The sequence below is a fragment of the Sparus aurata genome, chromosome 8 (assembly GCF_900880675.1).
Source record: "Sparus aurata chromosome 8, fSpaAur1.1, whole genome shotgun sequence".
Lineage (NCBI taxonomy): Eukaryota > Metazoa > Chordata > Actinopteri > Spariformes > Sparidae > Sparus > Sparus aurata.
The window spans coordinates 34459351-34484157 of NC_044194.1; the positions used below are offsets into that span (position 1 = coordinate 34459351).

The 24807-nt window shown below is 40.7% G+C and overlaps 1 protein-coding gene across 3 annotated transcripts in view; it reads left to right on the plus strand.

The window, feature by feature from the left end:
• The window catches only part of ripor1 (RHO family interacting cell polarization regulator 1), a 104018-nt gene extending 82971 nt beyond the window's left edge, over window positions 1–21047 (plus strand). For all 3 annotated transcript variants that reach the window (XM_030426295.1, XM_030426294.1, XM_030426296.1), the window contains 12 exons: window positions 590–715; window positions 10769–10929; window positions 11098–11791; window positions 12621–12757; window positions 13838–13958; window positions 15094–15229; window positions 15771–15932; window positions 16010–16168; window positions 16302–16498; window positions 19222–19305; window positions 19475–19565; window positions 20253–21047. In XM_030426295.1, the coding sequence (XP_030282155.1) occupies window positions 590–715; window positions 10769–10929; window positions 11098–11791; window positions 12621–12757; window positions 13838–13958; window positions 15094–15229; window positions 15771–15932; window positions 16010–16168; window positions 16302–16498; window positions 19222–19305; window positions 19475–19565; window positions 20253–20350 (2166 nt within the window). In that variant the 3' untranslated portion in view covers window positions 20351–21047. The remainder of the gene's footprint in view (window positions 1–589; window positions 716–10768; window positions 10930–11097; window positions 11792–12620; window positions 12758–13837; window positions 13959–15093; window positions 15230–15770; window positions 15933–16009; window positions 16169–16301; window positions 16499–19221; window positions 19306–19474; window positions 19566–20252) is intronic.
• Window positions 21048–24807: the final 3760 nt, after the last annotated feature.

The window sequence follows — 24807 nt, forward strand, 5'->3', positions numbered from 1 at the left end:
GGGAACAACCAGACACAGTAACTGTTCACAGCCTCCTGCAGTCTAGTTTTGCTAACAGTTTAGGTTTACTTGAGCTACAGGCCGAGACACTGCACAGAAGTACTCATAAACAGTTGTTGATCAGGTTGATTCTAGGGCATCTCTCTCAATAATGATTTCTTCAAACAAAATCAATCTTCATACTATTGTGATAACTGAACTCAAAATGCGAACACATTCTGTAATGCCGACTGCAAACAGAATGTGATTTCATTTAATTATTCTCTAATCCTTTTCTTCTGTTTTGCAGTCAGAACAAACAGAACAAAACCAGTGTATTTAATGTCTGACTGTAAATGTTGTTGATGCTCAAAAAACTTGTGTATGGAACATTCCACAGGTTCGCTGTTTCATTTAGCAGGTGATAGTATCATGAGTGGGCATGAAAGGAGCCTCCTTGAAATGCTCAGTCGATCGCAAGTAAGGTTAGGGCGAGTTTCAACGCTTTGTCAAACACATGATTGTGTAAAGGAGATTATCACATGGGCTCAGGAACACACCATTAACCTGAGTTGTTTGTAAGTCTTTTAAAATTGCCATTCTCTTTCAGAACATGCTCCGCCGACATGAGGAGTTAGAAAATGGAACAGCATGGTCAAATTCATCTGAATCCTCTGATGACTCCTCCAGTCCTCAGCTGTCTGCAGGAGGGCTACGCAACTCTACACATCATACGGTAACACACAACAGACTCTACTGTACATGTTATCTATCATGTGCAGTCTGGAGCTGTTTTGATTACAATGTTATGATTCTATCTATCTACTCTCTGTATTATCATTGTATCATTATCTTTGTTTTTTTTTAACTATTTTATTTTCAGTTTTATATATACAATATACAGACAGTGCGATGTAGACAAGACATAACAAAAGGAAAAGCAAAGGGGGGCTAATCTCCCTGCCCCACAAGGCGATCCCCTCCTCAAGAACCCCCCCCCCCCCCACACACACACACACACACACACACACACACAAAAAAAAAGAAAAACACAGTCAATGAGTAAATTCAATGCAAATGTTTACATTAATTACTTGGTGTAAGAGATGTGCCAATATGGATTAAATATGGCTGCCAAATTTTCAAAAAGGTATTATATCGTTTTCTAAGGCAATATGATTTTTTCCAGGGGAATGCAACTATTCATCTCAAAAGACCACCTGTCAATGAGAAGAGGGGAATCAGATTTCCATGACACCGCAATGCACTTCTTGGCCACGCATAGGACAACTTCCATGAATTTTAGTTGTGCACTGTTTAGAGAACCGCAAATACTTGTAAAGTTCCCCAATAAACAAAGTTCAGGGTCCACTGGATCATTAACTCTTGTGATTCTGGTAAAAGTGGAACAGATATCATGCCAGAAAGGCCTCACCTTCGTACACAGCCAGGTACAATGCAGAAAGGAACCAACTTCAGTATCACATCTGAAGCACATATCTGACAGGTTAGATTTGAATGAGTGTAATTTTTCTGGGGTAAGGTATAATTGATGTAAAATATTATAGTTAATTAATCTATACCAGGCATTGATAGTAGTTGATAGGCTGTTCTGATATAAATCCGTCCCAAGCTGTTCTTCGATTGTGACATTAAGATCTGATTCCCATTTCATTCTAGACTTATGCAAACCTGGTTTTGGGCTCTCATTCAGCACCAGGCGGTACATTTTAGAGATGAATTTATATGTGTTCCCCTCATAAAGAAATCTCTCAACATCATTCATGACAGGCAAAGTCATTTCAGGACCCAAATTAGCACTCAGAAAGGATCGTAGTTGGAGATAACAGAAAAATGTATGATTGGGCAGGTTGTATTTCCTCTTCAGGTGTTCAAATGACATGAAAAGTCCTTTGTCATAGCAGTCCTCCAAGTGTTGGATTCCTTTATGATGCCATATATCCAGAATCTTATTGTCAAGAGTCATGGGTATAAGTTCATTTTGCTTTAAGGGTGTTTGAGGTGACAGTCCCACCTTCAACCCAAGACTTTTGTGAACCTCATACCAAATCATTTTCAGATGCCTCAGTAGAGGGTTATCTGTCCTGTTGTTTATAGTTCCAGTGTTATGTTTATGAAAAAAGTCAATGTGGATCCTTTCCCTCAGGGGTTGCAGTCCGATTTGTGTCCAAGAAGGGGCGTCATTGCCCTCAAAAAAGGATGAGATGAACCTCATTTGAGCTGCCAAGTAGTAGATTTTAAAACTGGGTAGCCTAAGTCCCCCTGAACCATAGTCCCATGTTAACTTTACCATGGATATCCGGGGTGCTTTACAATTCCATATGAATTGTCTGACGTATCTATTGAGAGTTTTAAAAAAAGATTGTGGTAATGGAATGGGCAGGGACTGAAACAAATATTGCAATCTTGGTTGTACATTCATTTTAATACAGTTAACTCTGCCAATCAAGGTGAGAGGCAAACCCATCCATCTACGTAAATCATCTTCAATCTTACTGAGCAGAGGGAGGTAATTCAATTTGTACAGGTTTTTGAGGTTGTTGTCTACAGTTATCCCAAGGTATTTTATACCATCCATAGGCCATCTAAATGGACTCATGCGCTGGAGTTTGGAGTGATCAAAGTTTATCAATGGAATAATTTCACTTTTTTCCAAATTCACCTTATAACCTGAAATACTACCATAAGTATTTAATACAGTTTGTAGTTTGGAGAGAGAGTTACCAGGGTCTTTTAAGTACAAAATCACGTCGTCTGCCAGAAGGTTAATTTTATGAACCGTCTGACCCACCTGAAAGCCCTTTATATCAGAATCTCGTCTAATTGCTTCGGCTAAAGGCTCAATTGCCAGGACAAAAAGTGCTGGAGACAAAGGGCATCCCTGTCGACTCAATCTGCTTAAAGAGAATGTAGATGAAATCTGTCCATTGGTGCTGATTCTTGCCTGGGGGTTATGATAGAGAGTTTGAACCAAATTGATAAATAACGGGCCTAGCCCAAACTTGGCCAGTACTCTAAATAAATATGGCCACTCTAGCCTATCAAAGGCTTTTTCAGCATCTAAAGCCACAACTATGCTGGGTTCCGTTTCAGATTTTGCTAAATTAATAATATTAAAGAGCCTGCATAGATTGTTAGCTGAGGAGTGCTTTGAAATAAAGCCACATTGGTCTGGATTTATTAGTTGTGGCAGATATTGGCCAAGTCTGTTAGCCAGGGACTTGGAAATCAATTTATAATCTGTATTCAACAACAAAATTGGTCGATACGAAGAGCATTTCAATGGATCTCTATTTTTTTTGTAAATAACAGTAATTATAGCTGTGGAAAATGATTCAGGGAGTGTTCGAGTCTTAGAGGCTAAGTTGATGACATCCATGAGAAGTGGGAGGAGCAAATCCTTAAATTCCCTGTAAAATTCTGGAGGAAATCCATCTTCCCCTGGTGATTTGTTTGCTTGCAATGAGCCTAGAGCCTTTTCAATTTCTTTATGTGTAAAGGGCAAATCAAGACTATTTTGGTCTTCCTGGCCAAGCTTGTGCAGTTCAATCATGGACAAAAACTCATCAATATTACTCAGATTTTCTGGTGGTTCTGATGTGATTAAATGTGTGTAGAACTGTTTGAATGCACCATTAATTTCTGTTGGGTTGTGTGACACAGAACCTGTTTCAGTTTGAATAGAATTAATCTTCCTAGAACTTTCTTCTTTTCCTAATTGCCAAGACAGAACTTTGTGCGCCTTCTCTCCCAATTCATATTATCTTTGTTTGCTTCTCAAAATGTTTTTTTCAATTTTATAAGTATGCAATGTATTATAATTAAGCTTTTTATTTACTAATAACTGGTGTACTTCTTTAGACCTTGATTGTTGAAACTCCTTTTCCAGTTTCAAAATATCTGCTTCCAATTCTTCTAATTCTGCCATGTATTTCTTTTTGATACCTGTGGTATAAGAGATTATTTGTCCCTTTAAAAAGGCTTTAAGTGTGTCCCATAAAATAAAACTATTGGGAGAAGAGGCATAGTTTGTTTCACAGAATAGCTCAATCTGATCTCTTATGAATTTGCAGAAATCTGGTTTTTGAAGCAGAGTTGGGTTCAGACGCCACCTATACATATTAGTAGCTTTTCTACTCCCCTTCTCATACGTTATCCCTTCTCAAGGACCTCGCCGCCTCCTTGGGGTCCGTGAAGATCCTGGGTGCTTCACCGTCTCGGAGGTAAACATGAAGCTTGGCCGGGTAGCGCAGCGTGTGTTTTATTCCTTCATCACGTAGAGCCTGCAGCACTTCTCTAAAGGCACGACGCTGGGCCATGACCTCACTGGTGTAGTCCAGGAAGATAAGGACCTTGCATCCTTTGTACTCCATGGACTGCTGTCTGCAAAGGCAAAGAATCAACTCCTTCTCCTGAAAGTGGTGGATGCGCGCCAGGATGGTACGCGGTTTGGCGCCGATGGCTGGCTTCGGCTGGAGGGAGCGGTGCGCCTTCGAATTTGACTGAATGCGGAAAGTGTTCGACACCAAGCAGTTTTGGGATCAGTTTGGAGACGAATTCCTAGGGCCTTCCTTCCTCGTCACCCCACGATTCCTGTATCCCCACGATTTTAATATTGTGTCTCCGGGAGCGGGCCTCCAAGTCCAGCACCTTGGTGTGAAGCTGAGTGTTGCGTCCCTCCAGCTCGGTGCATTTAGCCTCAAGCACTAGCAAGCGGGCATCAAGGTCGCTAGCGGTTTGTTCCTGGTTAGCCATGCGAGATTGCAGTTCGGCCTGCGAGGCTGCAAGTGACTGAAACTTAGCCTCAAAGGCATCAAAACGTTCATTTATGCAGTGCAGGACTGACTCCGACACCTCTTTGCACAGTTCCTTACACATATCATAAGTTTTATCCGGAGGCATGTCCAACTTGGTGGGAGAGTCGCTAACAGGGCCACGGCTATCTATGGTACTCGCTCTAGCTCCGTTAGCTTGGCTGTCGGTGGATTTGGCTTTACTGGAGACGCTTGGCTTCGGCATGTTGGATTCTCAGTTCGATAGAGTTCTTAGGGAGACATTAATACACACAGTTGCAGTCTATGAGCAGAAGGGTCGCGGTATAGAGATGAATTTGTAGGCCGCGGAGAGGAGCACTGACTAAACACGTCTACATCCTTTGCATGCGCACTAGCGCCCCCCCATTCTCGTCTCGTTAACGAAAACTCACACACTTCTCGTCCATCATTATCTTTGTTAAGAGTTTATTTGCAAGTTAGATTCACATAGGAGAGGAGACTTGGAAAAAAAATGTCCCTTCTAAACTTGTGTCTGGTCTGTTTCCTATATAGGCCAAATTAGCATACAGAAGATAAAGTTACTTTTAAGAAGAGTGGCAACAATGAATCAGTTTGAAGCAGATTTAAAGAAAATAAAGGCTGGTTGTTGCTCCTTAAATGTGAATATTTTCAGGTTTCTTTCCTCTTTTCTAACAATAAACAAATTTTTTCTTTTTTTTCTTTGAGTTGTGCCAAAACAAGACATTTGAGGACGTCATGTTGGCCTTTGGTCTATATAAAATCAGAAAATTGTTTCCCAAACAACTAACTGATTAATCAAAAAAGTCTACAAATTAATTGACAAAGAACATACTCATTAGTTGCCTCCCTATCCTGTAGGCTGCTGTACCGCTTACCGATATTCTCTTCACCTCTTAGTATTTCTTTTTGCCAATTTAAAAAAAAAAGTTTACACAATTCACCTGGCAGAGCCAAAGTAAGAATGAAAATTGGTCAGGTTCAGAGGCTAAAGGAACAAGGTGGTCCCAGACATTTAAACATAAGGTTATACTATTCAGCACCACGCCTACACAATGTATATAGAGTGAGTGAATCCCGATGTTACAGACACAATGATTGACATGGAATGTTTGAACTATGTTTTACTGACAGTGAAGTATTTCAAGGAAAAGTAACACAGCCATTATTGGGCTTGAAGCATTGACAGTCATTGAAACGATCTCAGTTTTACCACCACGTACTAAAACAACATTATGCTCATAATGTGCATGAGACCCTCTGTTTGAACGAAATGATTCTACAGATAACATTACATAGACATTGTATAGAGATAAATATGTGAGGTAATTATAAGGAACACAATCCCTATAATGTCCATCATATGATGTAGAGTGTTTTCCGCTCATAGACGTAAGAGTGTCGCCATCACCCCAACACAAAAGTCCGCTTCTCATCTTTTTCACTTCACGTTAAGGCCTTGCTTCACATTCCACCTCTGACTGCCTCACATTCCTACAGTGCAAACAGATCACTATGTTCTGCTCAGCCCCACACATCAGCTGTTCCTCAACAACCGTGAAGATGCATTGAGTTTATACACTAATTTCTGTGGAACCCTGTAAAGCTGAGCAGAGAATTGTACCTCACAACTTTTCAAATAGAATTTAAAACACATTTTTCTTCCAGAATGTTGTTATTCTTCAGTTCATGTCATTTTTAAAATACTCAACATACCTAGAATTACCTAGTACACTATATCATTATATATATGTGTGTGTGTGTAGATAGATAGATAGATAGATAGATAGATAGATCCGATAGATAGATAGGAAATGTGCTCATCTGCGGGGACACAAATGCACACACAGGAACACTTACTGACCTCACAGATCCACAATTGGACAAATACATCACAAATGGAAATATATCCAACACTTTCAGGAACAACAGTGACTAGGTCATCACCAAGAATGGAAGAGAGCTGGTGCAGCTCTGCCAGAGCCTCGGTCTGTACTTTGTCAATGACAGGGTACAGGGGGCCAGCCTGGGTAGATTCACCTACTGCTCACCTCTTGGCCATAGTACTGTAGACTATATGATCACAGACCTTGAACCTTCCTCTCTCAGCTCATTCACTGTTAAACCACTAACTCCTCTGTCTGATTACAGCCAAATTACCCTGTTTAAAAGATCAGACATTAAATTGGTACACACACAACCCAGTAAGCTGTACAACATCAGAAATTCATACAGATGGGACCAAAACAGCACAGAACAATACCAGAGAGCAATTGACACCCCAAAAATCCAAACACTTTTAGATAACTTTTTGAACTGTACTTACCCTTGTAATAAAGAAAACCTCAATCTGGCAGTTAACAATATTAACAACATAATTAGACAAACAGCCAAAGAAGCACACCTAAAATTGACCAAAAACCATAACAAATGAAAACTGGTTTGATACAGATTGTAAAATGATTAGAAAAAACGCTATCAAACCAAAAACACAGAGACCCCCGCAATGCTGATCTACGCATCCTTTACTGTGAGACCCTAAAACTCTACAAACGTACACTCAGACTCAAAAAACAACAATATAACAGACAGCAACTGACAATAATTGAAGAGGCAATCGACACAAACAACTTTTGGCAACACTGGAAAAGCCTAAACAAACCTCAACATCAGGAATTGGGGATATAAAACAGTGAAATATGGACCACTCATTTTAAAACACTATCACTCTGTTCAAATTAATGCAAACATAGAGCAATCTTACATTCACCAGAAGCTGACTAAACTAGAACTAGCTATAAAAAATAATCAGAATCCATTAGACTCACCAATTACTGAGCAAGAACTCCTAAAGAAACTGCAGACCCTCAAATCTAAAAAAGCTTGTGGGCCTGATGGCATAATGAATGAGATGCTGAAAAACATACACAAAAAATTCCAATAAGCCATATTAAAACTGTTCAATTTAGTTCTGAGTGTAGGTTTTTTCCCTGAGATCTGGAATGGCGGACTTATAACCCCAATTTATAAAAACGTAGAGCAATGAACTTCCTTACCAAAATGTATGCCTGTCTAATTGACTTCCAAAAAGCTTTTGACTCTATTTTGCATGATGGATTATTTTACTAAATTATTGAGAGTGGTATAGGGGGTAAAACATATGATATTATCAAATCAATGTATTCCGGCAATATGTGCAGCGTAAAAATAGGCAAAATGAGGACAGAATACTTTACCCAAGGACGAGGCGTCCGCCAGGGCTGTAACCTCAGCCCTGGACTTTTCAATATCTACATAAATGAATTGGCAACTACCCTAGAAAAGTCATCTGTACCTGGTGTAAGTCTCCACAATAAGGAGGTGAAATGCCTCCTCTTTGCAGATGACCTGGTTCCGCTGTCCCCGACAGCACAGGGTCTACAGCAGAGCCTGGATCTGCTAGAGCATTACTGTCAGACCTGGGCTCTGACAATAAACCCCCAAAATCCAAAATAATTATCTTCCAAAAAAGATTCAGATCTCAGGACATTCAACCTAAGTTTACAATTGACACACAACAAGTAGAATACTCCACAAAATACACCTATAAAGGAATAAAACTAAATTCAACTGGACATTTTAATGATGCAGTTCATGAGCTGAGAGATAAAGCACACTGGGCTTTCTATGCCATACAGAAACATATACAACTGAAATACCAACACGAATTTGGCTAAAATTAATTGAATACGTTATTGAACCAATCGCACTCTATGGCAGTGAGGTGTGGGGTCCACTTACAAAACATGAATTTACTCAGTGGGATAAACACCCCATTGAGACCCTGCATGCAGAGTTGTGTAAAATTCTTCTACATGTCCAGAGGAAAGCCACAAACAATGCATGCAGGGCAGAATTAGGCAAATACCCACTAATTATAAAAATACAAAAAAGAGCAATTAACTTTTGGACACATCTAAAACTAAGTGACCCCCTCTCTTATCATTATCAAGCCCTGAGCAGTAGGAACCCCCTTACCCGACTGGTTTGGAGGCTGAGATCACAAACCTGCTCTTCTAACACAGCCCAGGAACACACCACCTCACCAATCACACCCAACCAAATCACTAAACAATTCAAACAAAACTACATCACCTATTGGCAAACACAAACAAAAACACAGAGCAAAATGCAATGCTATCTGGCTCTAAATCGACCCTACACCACAGCTGATTACCTGAGCACGGTGACTGATATTCAGCTAAAATCAATCTTGACAAAGTCCAGACTGAGTGAACACAGCCTTGCTATTGAAACAGGGAGGCTCCCTGCAGAGCAGAGGCTGTGCTGTCACTGCAGTCTAAATGAACCTGAAACAGAATTACACTTCCTCACCAAATGTGAAAAATGTAAATATATTAGAGAAATATGTTTCCCTAAATTTGAAATGGTAAGAAAAGGTTCTTTCTCTAAACTATCCAATGAGGAAAAACTGCCTATCCTACTAGGGGAAGAATCAAAGAGCAGCTAATAAGCAGCAGTCTATGTTTCTGCCTGCCACACACTGAGAGACAGCCAGGGACACACACACACTATCAGCTGACACACACATTTATTGTTTCTTATTTTGTAGCCTTTTAATGACTATAAATGATATTTTTAGTTGACACAAATTGAGTGATTTACTGTAATTTTATTATTATTTTTTTTTTACCGATTACCTATGAATTTATTGTAAATACTGTTTTCATTTATTGTTATTATTATTACTTCTAATGCTTGCTTTGACAATATGTACAATGTTACATCATGCCAAAAAAGACATTTGAATTGAATTGAGAGAGAGATACAGAGATATATAGATGGAGATATATAGATATATAGATATAGATAGATAAAGATAAATATATATATATATATATATATAGATATAGATATAGATATAGATATAGATAGATATAGATATATATAGATAAATAGATATTGATATAGATATATAGATAAAGATAGATAAATAGATAGATATATAATTGATTATCTCCTTCTCCTCGCTAGCTCTCTCGCTCTCGCTATGATAAATGCTCCCTCTAGATATGCTCCGCCCTAGCTCGTCTCGATAGATAGATAGATAGATAGATAGATAGATAGATAGATAGATAGATAGATAGATAGATATAGATAGATATAGATATTAGATATTAGATATATAGATATATCCTCAAGATCATTTTCCACATCTACATTTGCAGTAAAAATAAATATTCGGTGTGACAAAATTTAGAATAACCACTCTATCTTCAATTAACTCAAGTGCTGTGCTTATGTACACTTTTGAGGTACTTTTACTCACTACTTTACTAACTTCAGTAACTAGTTACTTTCTGGAGTTTATTTAGTGTTATTGGGCTGATAATTGTGATGTTTAACCAATCGGATAGTGTCGTGGGCAGGACATGAAGTGAGAACATAGAGTGGTGCCCACAGACGAAGGGAGGATGCTGCATCAGAGCAGCCTTGTTGCATTTTATTGCTAATTTGACGCAAAAACACAGACACAGTTAAGGATACAGATCGGAAAAATGCTCAATATTGACCCTGAGATTTGACCAGGTCAATACTTGTTCTATCCCTAGAGGTTCAATCCATTAATGATGCTGGGCATAAAAACCCATACTTGAGCAGGTTTAAGAATCTCATCGGTAACTTGCACACTTGTGATCTATATATCTCAAATGCATTTAATAGACAGCACCTTTATATAACACAGCACAGATCAGGGTTCAATCAGGAATAGCCATGGACAAAAAGAGGAACTCAAAAAGTTTTAAAGATGATCACAGTGATGGTAGAGGAAACAGTAGGAAGGAAACACATTTTATTCAGTGGACTGAATAATGAAGTGTTGTGTTCGTCTGAAATGAGCCCAGAAGTGATTTACTGTGTTGGGTTAGTCTCTCCCTGTGACTCAGTGTTTCTATGTCCCTCTCTGTCTCTAGGCAGTGGTGATACCAGCGCTCCAGCCAGCTGTAACAGGAAGTTCCCTGCCACAGCCAGACATCTCATTTTGCCTCAGAGACTCCTCCTCCTCATCTCCAAACTCTTCCCACAAAGTCACAGAGGTGCCCAACACATCCCAACGCCAAGCAGAGAGTGACAGGTAGTGTTTAATGTGGTGGATTTTTCTCTACATTTTCCTCGCTAACGTTTTTGTTTGTTGACTGATTTCTTCTATAATTTGCCCATAAAAACAAAGATGTGTTTCACATGGTTGGTATACTGCGTGCTCCATCAAAGGTTAGATGACCTGATACAAACTGATTTACAGGGAAGAAGACAAGGGGACAGTCACTGTGTTGACAAAATCTGACAGTGCGGAAGAGGATGCAGGGAGCCAGACTTCAACAGTGGACAGGGTGGTGACCAATAGCCAAAGCTCACGTAGCTACTCACGCTCTTTGAGCCACATAAGTGAAAGTAGTGCTGATGGCGTCGTGTTGACGGACAGGTCAGCTGGCGAATCAGGAGAGGTGATGTCTTTGGCCTCTGGGCTCTCCATCAATGACATTGAAATGGAGATGCCAAGCAGAACTCCTGAGCCGCCCAGCTCTGCCGTCACAGACACTGACCTGTCACCAAGGAGGCTCGCTGATGTAGAAGAAGCTGACAAAGTCACTGATCAACATCGAAATGGGAAGAAACAAGATACATGGAGCCCTGTTCTCACATCCACCTCTCACAGGTCTGAAGGAGTGGACCCTAACTCTCCATTACACCTGAACACACTCAACACACTCCCCGAGAGCGGAGATGTGATGTATGTAGCTTGCCGTGTGTCGGTAGAGGAGGATTTGTCAGGTCCAGGAGCAGATTGTCTGTCCAGAGAGGATGATGGTGTGGTGGACAATTGGCTGGAAGATGCCTTGGGAGCTGTCGTTTCTTCTCTGGATGATTACAGAGGACAGTTCCCTGAGTTACAACTACTGGAACAAGAGCTGAAGCTGCTGCAGGTCACGCTGAAGGTGAGGATAGAGCATGTGTGAGAAATGAGAACAGTTGGTAGAGTAGCCACAAAGTGTGCTCAAGTAAAAGTGTTTAAGTAGAAGTAAAATTGGTCATCAAAATGACTTCACTAACGAGTACCTTGATAAATAAAAGAAGAAAATACAGGTACACTGCTGATGTATTTTTGAATTTTTTAGACGTCTCAATGTCAGTTAAAGGAAACAACAGAAGGGTTTGTTTTCTTCAGAAACAGTTTCACCAACAGAGGAAAACCACATTTGATTTTGTCATTGTAAAAAATGATACTAACAATTCTTTAAAAAACTAATTTAAGAGATCTTTAGCAAAATGTGTGTTTATGTAAAAGAATATTGTTATTGAATTTAGTATCAGTATTGCTACAACACGCAGATATTGGTTGGTCTTTTTTTATTGTGAGCCGGCATTTCTTTTTTTAACTTAGACTTGGGTGCTATCTTAGATACACACTTGTTGACACATACTTCTACACATAAACAAATATTTATTTATCTACCCTGTCGGTGACAATATGCAATATGTGTGTACTGCTATCTGAATGTGTTGTTTGACATCAAGGTGGGACCAGGTTTCTGTGGTCTAATGCTGACTGTGTGTTTTCCTGTTGTGTAACTGTGTGTGAGTGTGAGCATGATAAGCATGTGTGAAACAAATCCCAATTTCACGTAAATATACTGTCTGAAATACCAGACTATGTGCCAATTGTCTGACTTGGACGTGTGTGTGTGTGTGTGTGTGTGTGTGTGTGTGTGCGTGTGTGCGTGCGCGCGTGTGTGTGTGTGCGCGTGTGTGTGTGCATGTGTGTAGGGTGATAAGCACAGCCGTTCACCTAGCATGGTCAGCCTCACAGTGGAAACAGCTCTAGGCAGCTTTGATTTCCTCAACACGTCTGACTGGGAGGAGGAAGAGGAGGAGAAGGGCGACAAGAGGAGCAGAAATGGAAGGTCAGTCCTGACAAATGGATTGTTAGTGAACACACTGAATCCTAACCAAATCCTCTGGAGAACACATTTTGCGCTCTTCACTTCATTCCTAAGATACATGATTTATCACTACCACATCATTATCACAGCACAACTTTTTTGTTCATAGTAAGCAGACATCCAGTGACATCAACTCCTGTTGTAGGACAATCTCATTGTTATTGCACTCCACTAGGGCCATCTAGTGGACCTGTGTTTTACCACTGCAGCACAGACACAGTTGGTTAAACTGGTATTTGCATCTGTGAGAGCATGTGAGCAAGACAGGCTGAAAAACACAGCAACACTGAAATGTGAAGGAAGTTTAACAGCTTTACATGGAGCTGACAGCTGCTCTGTTTCAAGTCTTCTGATACATTGAAACATGACTTCAAGAGATTGTATTTTTCAGCTCTGTTGTTGTTGTTGTAGTATCATATCAGAGCTAGATATGAGAAGGTATATGTGATAGAAATTCCTCAAATTCCTATTTTTTAGCGGATAGCAAGTATCAATCTGATCCCAGTGCTCTTTGTTCCTTTATACCTCACTGTATGGAGAGGATAGGGATGGTTATGTGTACTGACACAAGGCTGGAACAACACGTCACTGTTACCTTTAACTAGAGACGGTCATACACCAGCAGGCATTTTAAGCCTTTGCAGATATTTAGTGGATTATTATTATTATTAGAAAGATGTTTAATTCAAATGTTATAGTGACCCCAGTGAAGATATTGGATAACACACTCAAAGTAGATGCCTGATCTATTCAATGAGGTTAGTGATCTAGATTATCATTTCATCACTAGTAGTGACTGTTCCTCTGTGTGTGGCGCAGTCATGACACCATGAGGCCATTTTGTTTGACCAAGAAGTGCCAAAAACTGTCCTTTTAACAAGAAGAGTCCTGAGTAGAGGTTAAGGCTAATACCAACTTAAGCTCCCTGTTTGAGAGTTGCAGTTATCTAGTTGTGTTAACGTAAGCCTCCCATCACACTATAGATGTCACTGTAAACTCCTGTGTGTGTGTGTGTGTGTGTGTGTGTGTGTGTGTGTGTAGGTCTCTGCAGGACAGAGGCTGGGACAGCCCCTCCTCCACCACCTCCCCCCTCACCACAGGCTGCACCACTCTAGACTGCACCCTGTTGGTCCACTTGAAGAACTGCAGCACACAGCTGTTGGTAGGAGACTTGCAACAGTTAACACTTTAAGTAATTCATACATACATTCATACACTGATGGTGGTGGATGCCATGCAAAGTGCCAACCAGCACATCAGGAGCCGTTTGGGCTTCAGTATCTTGCCCAAGGACACTTCGACATGCAGACCAGGGTAATTGAACCAGCAACCTTCTGATAGCAAGATGCTGGCTCTACCCCTGAGCTACATCAGGTATTAGACCAAAGTCATGTTATTTTCATCTACACAGTTCAACAGAATGGAGTTGCTATTAAAGGAACAGTTCACCCAGAAATGAAAAGCCTGAAGCTGTTCTTAAAGCAATAGTTCAATATTTGAAGTTTCTGTGCTGATGGAAAGTCAGGTGAAGTTTGTTACAAGCTGTGTTTTTCCCTGTTGTTTTTTCCATTATAAATCAAGTCTCCGGCTACTGCAGTTGTTTGGCAGAATGCTGTAACTCTGTTTTACTGTGAAGCTCCAGAAATGAATTGTGGACTACAAGACTTCACCTTACTTTCATCAGCACAGAAGGAGGAGGGAGGAGGAGAGGATGACTGAATTTTCATTTTTATTTATAATGGTCACTTCTACCTATTCAAAAGAAAGTTTAAATGTTTTTAAATGATTTATTAATTGAAGCTTTGGAGAGTGTGAATCAACTAATCACAGCTGATCACATCAGTTTGATCACATTTAACATAGTGATCAAATCGGGTCTAGAAGTCCTTTGATTAACCAGTTGTTGTTGCACAAATGTGGATGGGCAGGGAGATAGGTGTGGAGGTGGAAGTGCTCCTCCCAGACGTCACTCCAAATGTGTATTTCCTTCCTCACCATCTGTTTTTAACCTGTACAAATCATAAATCGATAACCTCTTTAAAGGTAGCATTAGTGGTTGTAGTTGTTGATAAAAGTGTTTGCAGAGGCAGCTGTAGCAGTTATGTCATTTGTAAATCTGGTTATACCTGCTACACTAAATCTGTGTAAAGCCAAAGTAAAAAAATCATCCATGTTATTAGAGGTAAACCCAAACAACCAAAACAGTTTTACTTTTTGTGACAGAATTGTCCCTATGAAGATGGCTCTATGGAACGCACATGATTTGTGTGAAGTGATACATGGCTTTATGTCTGCAGCGTCTGGGTACGTTTGGTCCCCTGCGCTGTGGAGAGATGTACGCCATGGACAGACTGCTTAGAGAGGCTCGAGTCCTCCAACTCATCCGACGCATCACCAAGGAGAACCCAAGACGGCCGAGACAGCCTGCTGAAGGTAAGCTCAATGACAGTTCTCCAGAAGCTGATGAATGTTGCTCTGTGTTCAGTCAACTGCACAAATGAACCAGCTCGAGATCAAATTCAGATCAGGGCGTGCAACAGGCTGCCTGATGGAAAAGGCCCAGTGAAAATGACCTACAGTATAATACACAGGGCATGTTGCTTTCCTTTGAATCTATGTACATGTGACCCACCTAGAGATCAAATACAGTTTCATCATTAATTTGATTAGGGTTATTACCAGTCATAGTTTTAACCTTGTTTATCACTGCTGAACGCAGGCTGTATGGTTCAGAACTGCAATCGGAAGACACAAAAGTACAGAGCAAACAAACTTCCACTAAGCCAAGATTGAGCAACAGCTGACGAAACTAGCTTTTTCTGCACTTAAGTTGATCTTTGAGTTGAGAATATTTGCTCCATGCTCAAACCTAAAAATGATACTTCAACTTCATCACCACGATATAAAGGGATGGAGAATAACTCTTTCTACTCTTCCTCTCTTGTTACTCTGACCTGTTATACCTCCGTCAAAGTGATACCACAGCTCGGCCTGTGCCTGGGTGCTGTGTCGCTGTGGCAACAGTGTGTGGGGCAGGGCAGTGTATACAGTGTCCATGCTGACGACCTTCTCGTTACGCTGTCGACAGTCTACTCCAGCATACTGCCTGAGAGGGTCGTCCAAATGGCTGACGCAGGTACAACAACATCTGTGTATGTACAGTCCATGTTTATTGTGAGTGTCATGTTAACATCTGTATTTCTGTTTGTCCAGTGTTCTTGTGTCTGGCTGAGCGAATGCTGGATCAGAGGTTACCACGACGAGGCAGCAACAGAGACAGGCTGAGAGTGACTATCTTCCAGTTGTGGACTTACTTGGAGGCCAATGGTATCAGTGACATGGAGACTCATGTCACTGAGCTGGCAGAAGAAGGTATCACAGACACACACACACACACACACACACACACACACACACACACACACACACACACACACACACACACACAGGTAAATGAATGCAGAAAGCCCTCTGGCAATAATCAGTGATACCGTTCCTCCAACAGTGTGGTTGGTGCAGAGCCTGGCATCATGTGACCAGGATGTGATTGTCCATGCTCTGCGGCGTCCTGCTGAGTGCAGCCTGAGGAGAGAAGGGCTTCACACTGTGGTCAAATTACTGAAAGACCCGCGAGGCAAAGTGTCAGCCTCTGCCAGCTCAGCACTGAGGAGCCTGGCGGCCCAGCCCAGACAGAGAGAGCAGGTGAGAGGACACTGGATGTGTGCACAGTATGTTTTGGACACCCACAACTGTTTTTTTCCTAAATTGTCTCTCCAGTTATACAGTTACATTTTTCTCCAACAACAAATCTCCCAGCAATATGATGATATTTGAATATTTTGCTGTAAAGAAAGATTGGCTGACTTTAAACCTTTTAAAAGTCGCTGTGTTGATGACTTGCAACTTGTAACGGATTTGAAGTTTTTTTATTTTGTTTTTCTTGTCTGGCTTTCAGTATTTTACTCATGGCATGTGATGGGGTCAACCATTTCCCAAGGTACATTTCTGCAGTGGGGCCAAGCTTTTCGCCTGCTCAGTGTATAGTCTGGTATTTCTGGTCGCTAATTACGTTTTCAATAAAGCTTTGGGGGAAAAAAAATCTCTGGTCACTTAATACACTGTGGTCAAGCCAGCCATGGTTCCCGTTTGCTTGGTCAAATCAGCTGCACCTTTTTTCCAGTGCTCGGATCTACTAACATTTACAGTAATTGTACTGAACCCGCTCTGACTGTAGGTCAGACTGCAGTCTCACAGTCAGACCCATGAAACATACCAGATTTTTACAGTCATTATTTCCGGTAATAAACTGAAGGTATCGCAAAAGGTAGGACGACGTGAGAAAAACAAAAAAAACGTGGGTCTGTGTATTAGATATGTACTTGTAACAGAGTATTAATAGACTGTGGTGTTGCCTTTTTGTTAAGTAAAACATCGGAGTATTTCCTCCAACACTGTGCAAATTTGAAACTTGGATTCATGAGTAGGTCTTTTTCCAGTAATAACAAGACCCCAAGCATATAAGTGAGCTGACCATCAGCCAGCAGACGTTGACTGTGGTTGACTTGAAGCAGTAGAGAACTGTTGAGATAGATGTGCCAGTCCTCGCTGACAACAACATCAGGAGGACGGAGCAAAAAGATGGAGAGGTGCAACATCAGGGGGTTTCCGCAGAGCCCTCAAATCAGTGGCGTTACTATCGGCGGTGCAACCGGTGCAGCTGGACCGGGGCCCAGACTCCGTCAGGGGCCCATGAAGGAAGAAAAAAAAAAAAAAAACAGCTGTCCAGAAGTGATGAAGGCCCTGTTTTTGTGAATGAAATAGCTGGGGGGCGGGTCGGTAAGGTTACGCTGATTGGCTGGTATAGGAGGAGGAAATGATAATTTGTCCAATCACCTTGATGCCTGTCAGTCATGATGAGTCGCGTCTCGTCACCTCTCTGATGTGTCTGCAGCTGAGCACTGTGATGCATGTCTCTCTCCCCGGGCCAGGAGAGTTATCATACCGTACAATACCAAATAATAGCCGGGGCGTTTATTTGTTTCAATCACTGAGCAGACCAGGCGTTTAATTGGGACCAGGCGTTTAATTCCTTCCTCTTAAAAATCTGGGATGAAAATGTCACAAACTTCTCCAGCTTCTCGGTGAATTTTCCAGCATCCTTCTGGACAATAGTTGTCTTCTGCAAGTGAAGTTGCTGCGGCGGAGGAAACGTTCAGCCAACCAGCACTCGCTGCAAACTCCTCATCTCTGCTGTCACTCACGGTGGCGGACATTTGTTTCTCCATCACCCAGATCATTTTGCGGGACACTCTCTCGTGGCGTGCCTGTTTGCTGATAACTCATCCCTGCATGTTTATCTCAGGCTCCTCATTAGCCTTCTTCCTCCCTCCAGCAGGCAGCCTGGCCCTGTTGCTGTCCTCCTCGGACAGACGCTGAAGCTCAGTTTCTCTCACTCTCTTGAGGTCAACATAGAAACATCTAGTGGCTGCTTCTCCCGAGTTTCCCGGAGTAGTAGTCTACGAAGTACTAAGTCAGCATTATATGAATCTTGGACTACTTATGGAAACAAAGTTTTTTTTGTTTTGTTTTTCTCACGTTGTCCTTTACTTTTAAATCCTGAAGGATCCTTCGTGATACCTTCAGTTTATTACCGGGAATAATTCCTGTAAAAGTATTGTAAGTTTTAAGGGTCTGATTGTGAGACTGCAGTCTGACCCACAGTCAGAGCAGGTTCAGTACCATTACAGTTAATGTTAGTGCATTTGCGCACTGAAAAAAAGGTGCGGCTGATTTGGCTAAGCAAACGCGAAGCACGGCTGGCTTGACCGCAGTGTATTTGGCGACCAGAGATTTTTTTCCCCCCCAATGCTTTATTGAAAACGTAATTAGCGACCAAAGATACCAGACTATACATTGCGCATGCGAAAAGCTGCAGAAATGTACTTGGGAAATGGTATAACAATAACGGAAAATGGAAATTAGACTCATTATTTCATTTTGGTTTCCTTGTTTATTACATTTTCCGTTTGGGGCAGAAAATAGGCAAATAAACACCAGTTTTCAATGTTTGGTGCATACAGAAAAGCAGAAAAACGAATTATTGACTTGTTTTTTCATTTTTTGTTTGCCAGATTAAATGGAATCATTGAATGATCAGATGATACACGGACCGATGGGGAGGGAATATTTCTTTGATTAAGGGGAATTAAGAAACAAATACTTTATTTGTTTTTGTTTCATTACATTTACTTAACTGAATATCAATAATTATAATACAAATTCACTTCACTGACCATTATCTTTACACAGGAACACCATGTCTTTTTTCTTTATATAGACTGGATGCTGCAGGAGAGTGTGCAGCATCTTAAAGTGGAAAAGTGACTTGCAATGGCGTTAAACACTGTGTATTTTCTCCTGTGAAGGCTTTGGTGAGCTGTTTGGAGCTGCTGGAAGACGAGAATGTGGACACCAGAGTCTGTGGATGCAAGGCCTTAGCTTGTCTCAAGGTACAACCACGTTCAGAGTTTGTGCTCTTATTTAATGCTGTTCCACCCTGTCAGAATACTGTCAGTATAATATGTGTAACGTTGATTTGGGTAAATTAGAAAATAAACATGTGTGTGTACTTTGTAATGCAGGATGTCCTGACCACTGTTCTCTCCGTTGTCATTCCAGGCTAAAGAAAGTATTGAACAGTTAGTGTATCTTTGTCGGACGGACAAGGAGGAAGTCCGCGATGCTGCCAAACAGGCGCTGCTAGTGCTTGGTAATGACCCCCATCGTATTAGTGAGAATGACAGCAATTTGACATTTTCCTGGGTAAACTGTAGCTAGAAGAAGCAGATAACATAGGTAGAGGTAGTTGTGATTAACTGACTGCATGGATATAAAGAGATGAAAGTTTTTGTAGTCAACAAAACATTTCTCGAGCTTCACAGCACAACAGCATCCTGTAAGCAACTCAAGTACTGGACCTGGGGACTTATTTTATAACAGAAAATAAATAAAGGGCTCCATACAGCTTGTCTAATGAAATCTCCAGAAGCCCTGAGATCCCAAATTGATTGGAAAAGGTTATTTGCACGCGGGACACATGCTCCAGCTTGTGGACCCAATACATGTGGGGGGCATTCTTATACTTTTAGCTTAGCCACAGTGAAGTAGTGGGTATATTAGAATTGCCTGGATATGTATTAATGTCACTACACATAATGCACTCTATACAGTATATTTGCTCAAACTGTTGCTTTTATGTATTTTATCATCCTTAAGTGTTATTTTTTATTTCATTCATTCATATTGTTGTGGCTTAAGACAATGACTAAGGCAGAAATAAGCATCTTCTTATTTTCTGCCTCTTTGTCAAACACAAATGTTACAAATGACCATTCATTCATTCATTCATTCATTTTCTCCATCTTTGTGTTGTTCTTCCATTAATTGTGTGGGGCAGGCGAGGAGGGGAAGATGGCCCACAGACATGTGGAGACGTCTCAGGACAGCATACCAAGACTCTTTGCGCCAGGAAGCATGGCCAGCACAGCTTTCTAACACTACGGACACACACACACACACACACACACACACATTCACATTGGGTGGGAACAACAGCAGAAAATTAGCAACCCAATATGAAGGTTGTGCATGCTCACAGTGTATGCAGTTTTTCTAGCCCAGACAAACATGATATAGATTCTGTAATAAGCAGTATATACACTGTCAAAGAAGTTGCCATGATACTCACAACAAGGACAGCAATTCTACTTAATACTGAACAAACATTTTAAGTTATTAAGCTACAAACACACCCTGTTTATCAACCTGTACTAACTACTCTGAGAAAAGCAGTTGGAATGTTAAGAAGCCGGGATTAATGTATAATGTGGGCAAGCTTTAACTAATGATGGGTGGAGGGAGAAGCAGAAGGATGAAATGGACACTGAAGGAAGAGGATGCGGAGGAGTAACAAGGACCAGGAAAAACATGTCTGCGTCGCCTGTGTCATATGCAGCTCAAATGACTCTGTGCCATGTCAGTCCTGTCCAGTGTGAGTAAGCTTATTAGCAAATGTCTAAAAAGCTATTTAAATTCACTTTATTATTTCCATATCATAGCCAACTAAATGCACAAAAATCTGCAGAATGATGTTTCTTCCTCTGACTCTGTGTTCTGACCGGTAAAATAGTACACACATATAGTTACAGCAACATACTATCCCTACCGTTATATAAAACTATTCCTAATGATACTGCTGTGTCCAATTTGGAGCCCAAATGCATGTTGTACCATCCAGCTTCATACAGACAGCTCACTGCTGTGTGACACTCCTCAAAAAACTCAACATTTCAAATCGAATCAAATCAAAACAATTTTATTTATATAGCCCAAAATCACAATCACATTGCCTCAGTGGGCTTTACAATCTGTACAGTGAACAACATCCTCTGTCCTTAGACCCTCGATTCGAGTGAGGAAAAACTTCACATGTTGATGGAAAAAAAACCTTTTAACAGGGTAAAAAAAACAATGGAAGAAACCTCAGGAAGAGCCACAGAGGAGGGATCCCTCTTCCAGGACGGACAGACATGCAATAGATGTCGCATGTACAGAAAAGAGCAACAATTCACAGTTTACAAGTTACATTAACAAAAAGTTTCGATACAAGTTCTATGTAGAATGAGTGGATCCAGGAGACGACCGAGCCACACGACCTCATGTCCACCATGATGACCTGGAAGAGGGCAGGTCACACAAGATCATTAGTAATAGACATAGAGAGGCATCAAGATTAACAGAAATATAGATATGAGGAGATAGTTAGGCAGAGGAGAGCAATGATCCAGCAGAGCCCGGGGTGTGACCATCCAGATCAGTCAGTATTTCAAGGCAGCAGGAGGAGGAGGAGGAGGAGGAGGAGGAGGAGAGAGAAGAGGAGGAGGAGGAGGAGGAGGAAGCTATAGAGAGTAGAGAGTGACACAACTTGCAGCTTGTGGGAACAGAAAACAAAAACAAAGGTCAGAGAAATGCAATATTGATCAGAATAAACAGACAGTTTCTTGTCGACAGCACAATGTAAACTCGAATCCTATAGGAACTCAATTGAGACTGACACCGACCCACTGAAGAAGCTCACAGTTGATATCAGGGCTAATTAAAGGCTAAATTGAAGAAGTGAGTTTGAGTTTAGATTTAAAGGTGTCAACAGAGCCAGATTGTCTGATGTCAGCTGGGAGGTTATTCCAGAGGAAAGGAGCCCGATAGGAAAAAGCCCTGCAGCCAGCTGACTTCTTCTCTATCTTCTCTATCCCAAGTTGGAATATATGGTTTAATTAGATCTGACATGTACGACGGGGCAAGGCCGTGTACAGTTTTGTTTGTCATCAGCAGCACCTTAAAGTCTGATCTTAGATGTACTGGGAGCCAGTGCAGAGATGCTGAGATTGGTGTAATATGATAAAATGTTCTTGTATGTGTTAAGACTCTGGCTGCAGCATTCTGAACCATTTGAAGACTTTTAGTGCTCTCACGTGGAAGACCTGAAAATAAGGCATTGCAGTAATCCAGCCTAGACTAAACAAAGGCATGAATCAGGATCTCTGCGTCCGCCGTGGACAGGAAGGACATAATTGTAGCTTGCGCAGGTGGTAGAAGGAAATCTTGATACTTTCTTTGATGTGCTGATCAAAAAAGTGTAGAATCGAAAATAACACCTAGATTCTTGACTGTTGAACTTTGAGAAATAACATATAAGACTGAACTTTGAGCACTCTCCATATGTCTGAGTGCTCAAAGCTCAGTCCAAATGAAACAGGATCAAGATCGAGGCCAAAAGAATAAACCAGTTCCCGTGCAAAATCCTTCAAATGATTGTTTCACTGTTGTTGTCATAAATCTGCCTAAATGATTTAGTACTTGCAAACCATGATATGTTATTACTACCCTTAGAAAAAATTTTAATAGCATAAGAAAAAAAAAGACCAGACTTAAGTCCTCCTGCCAGTGAGCAGTGCACTTCAGAGTGAGCTGAATCTGTAGAGGAAGTCATGGAACACTCAAACATAGCACACTCAAACTCTACCTATTATCTTATTAAAGAGGAAAATATGTGTTTGCTCTCAAACTTACTGAGCTTATTGGTAGGAATTTTCGTTATCATTACAGGGACTACTATCTGATAATTGATATGGTGAAATCATTAGTGACAGTTCTCTGAGGTTCTGGGTTAAATGATCCCTGATCTCTCCCCAAAATAGGAATGATGTTACACACTTTATAACACTTTCTCCTCAAAGACATTCAAGGTGTTGCGGTTGTTTTTTAGCACAAAAAATGACAGAAGTCAGTTGAAGAAAGACAAAGGAGAGCTCGACAGAAAAGTGGGTGTCAAACTGATGAACTTTGAAACTTCCAATGCAAAGGGGGTACAGATGCACACTGAAGTATTAAGAAATGGGTTACTAAAGTCTTTCTTTCATATTATGCCTCAGGTGGTAGCACAGCAGAGACCACAACATATAAAACATGCTGCACAAATGAGGAATAATTCTTGACGACCTTTATCTTTGAGTGCAATCCCATATGTGTTCCTACTGAGCAGAACCTCATGCATGTTTCAACACAGAGAGAGCATCAACATCAGGACTGAGAGGCTGACGAGTGTCCCGTATACAGGCTCAGGACTTTGCTATTGTGTTGGAGGACAGCCTCACTCTGGGAATCAAAGAATTTAATGAGATTTTTGTTTGAATGTATATGTTGATATGATGGGAAATGATATGCTCTATGATCTTTTACATGCTTTGTGACTCTGTCAGTGGGGCTGGAGGCCTGTTAGCATGTGTTATAAAGCCACTTGTATGAAGGGAGCAGGTAGGCCTGCCCTGTATTGCCCTGGCTGACACATTGTGGCTGATGAAGGAAGGACACTTTAGCTCAAACAGCTGCAGCAGCATGTTTCAACTGGCCGACTCGCACTGATGACCGAAAAATACAACTACAAAAAACAACATTTCTATCCAAAATCTGCCCCACCACTCATACTGGCTTATTAGCTGTGAAATGTCTTCCACTTTAAAAGATCAAACCGAAAGCTTTCATTCTCTTTCCCATATGCCTTTATGTTTAATGTTGCCTATTTGTTGGCAGCAGGTTACAGAGAAAAAAATTTATGAATCACACTGTGGTTCTATATAAAGCATATAAATGATGGAGAACCTTTTCGTCTTCACAGAGGACACTTTAAGCAATTCAGTGCCATTACTTTTCTACAATTATGACACAATTTATTCTTTATGAAAAAAGCATAGAATATAGCTATATGCCACTGGAATTCAATATTCTGTGATTGTAAATTGTTTTTATTTTAGATTCTTAATTTGTGAATGTATACTTTGTTATATGAGATGCATTTTCATTGTTTTAACGCAGTTTATTTTCAGTCATTCGTTGAATAACTGATTCAGTGAATGAGACCACTTAACTGTGCCACTGACATATGTGCTGTAAATGGCTGGCATTCTGTTGGAGTCACCAAATATTTGCATTACTGTCAAAGACTGCTGTGGGGACTGAGATTACAGAGAAGAGACAGATTGGTGTACCCAGGTCTGTGATCAGTTCACTTGTAACCTCAAACCTCAAAGATTTCCGGCTTTTAGAATGATTAAGAATCACCTTTAAATCTCCTGTGTAAAAATTGGCGTCCTCAACACTTGTATGGGACTAAATAGGTTATAATATAACTGAATTGAATTTTAAGTAAATTCACAGACATGGAATCATATATATTTTTTTAGAATGTTATATTTTCAAAAATATCATTACGTGTTTATGTAATTTGCTAGAACTAAATACTCTGAGGTTTTACAATGCTTCTGACCAATTTCCAGAGGGAGCATATTGCATTCACCAAAGAAAAACACCTAAGACCTCATTTTGTTATTATTGACCTCATAATAAGATCTGCATTTTATATTGATGACTCAATATTAAACCATCACAAGATGTGT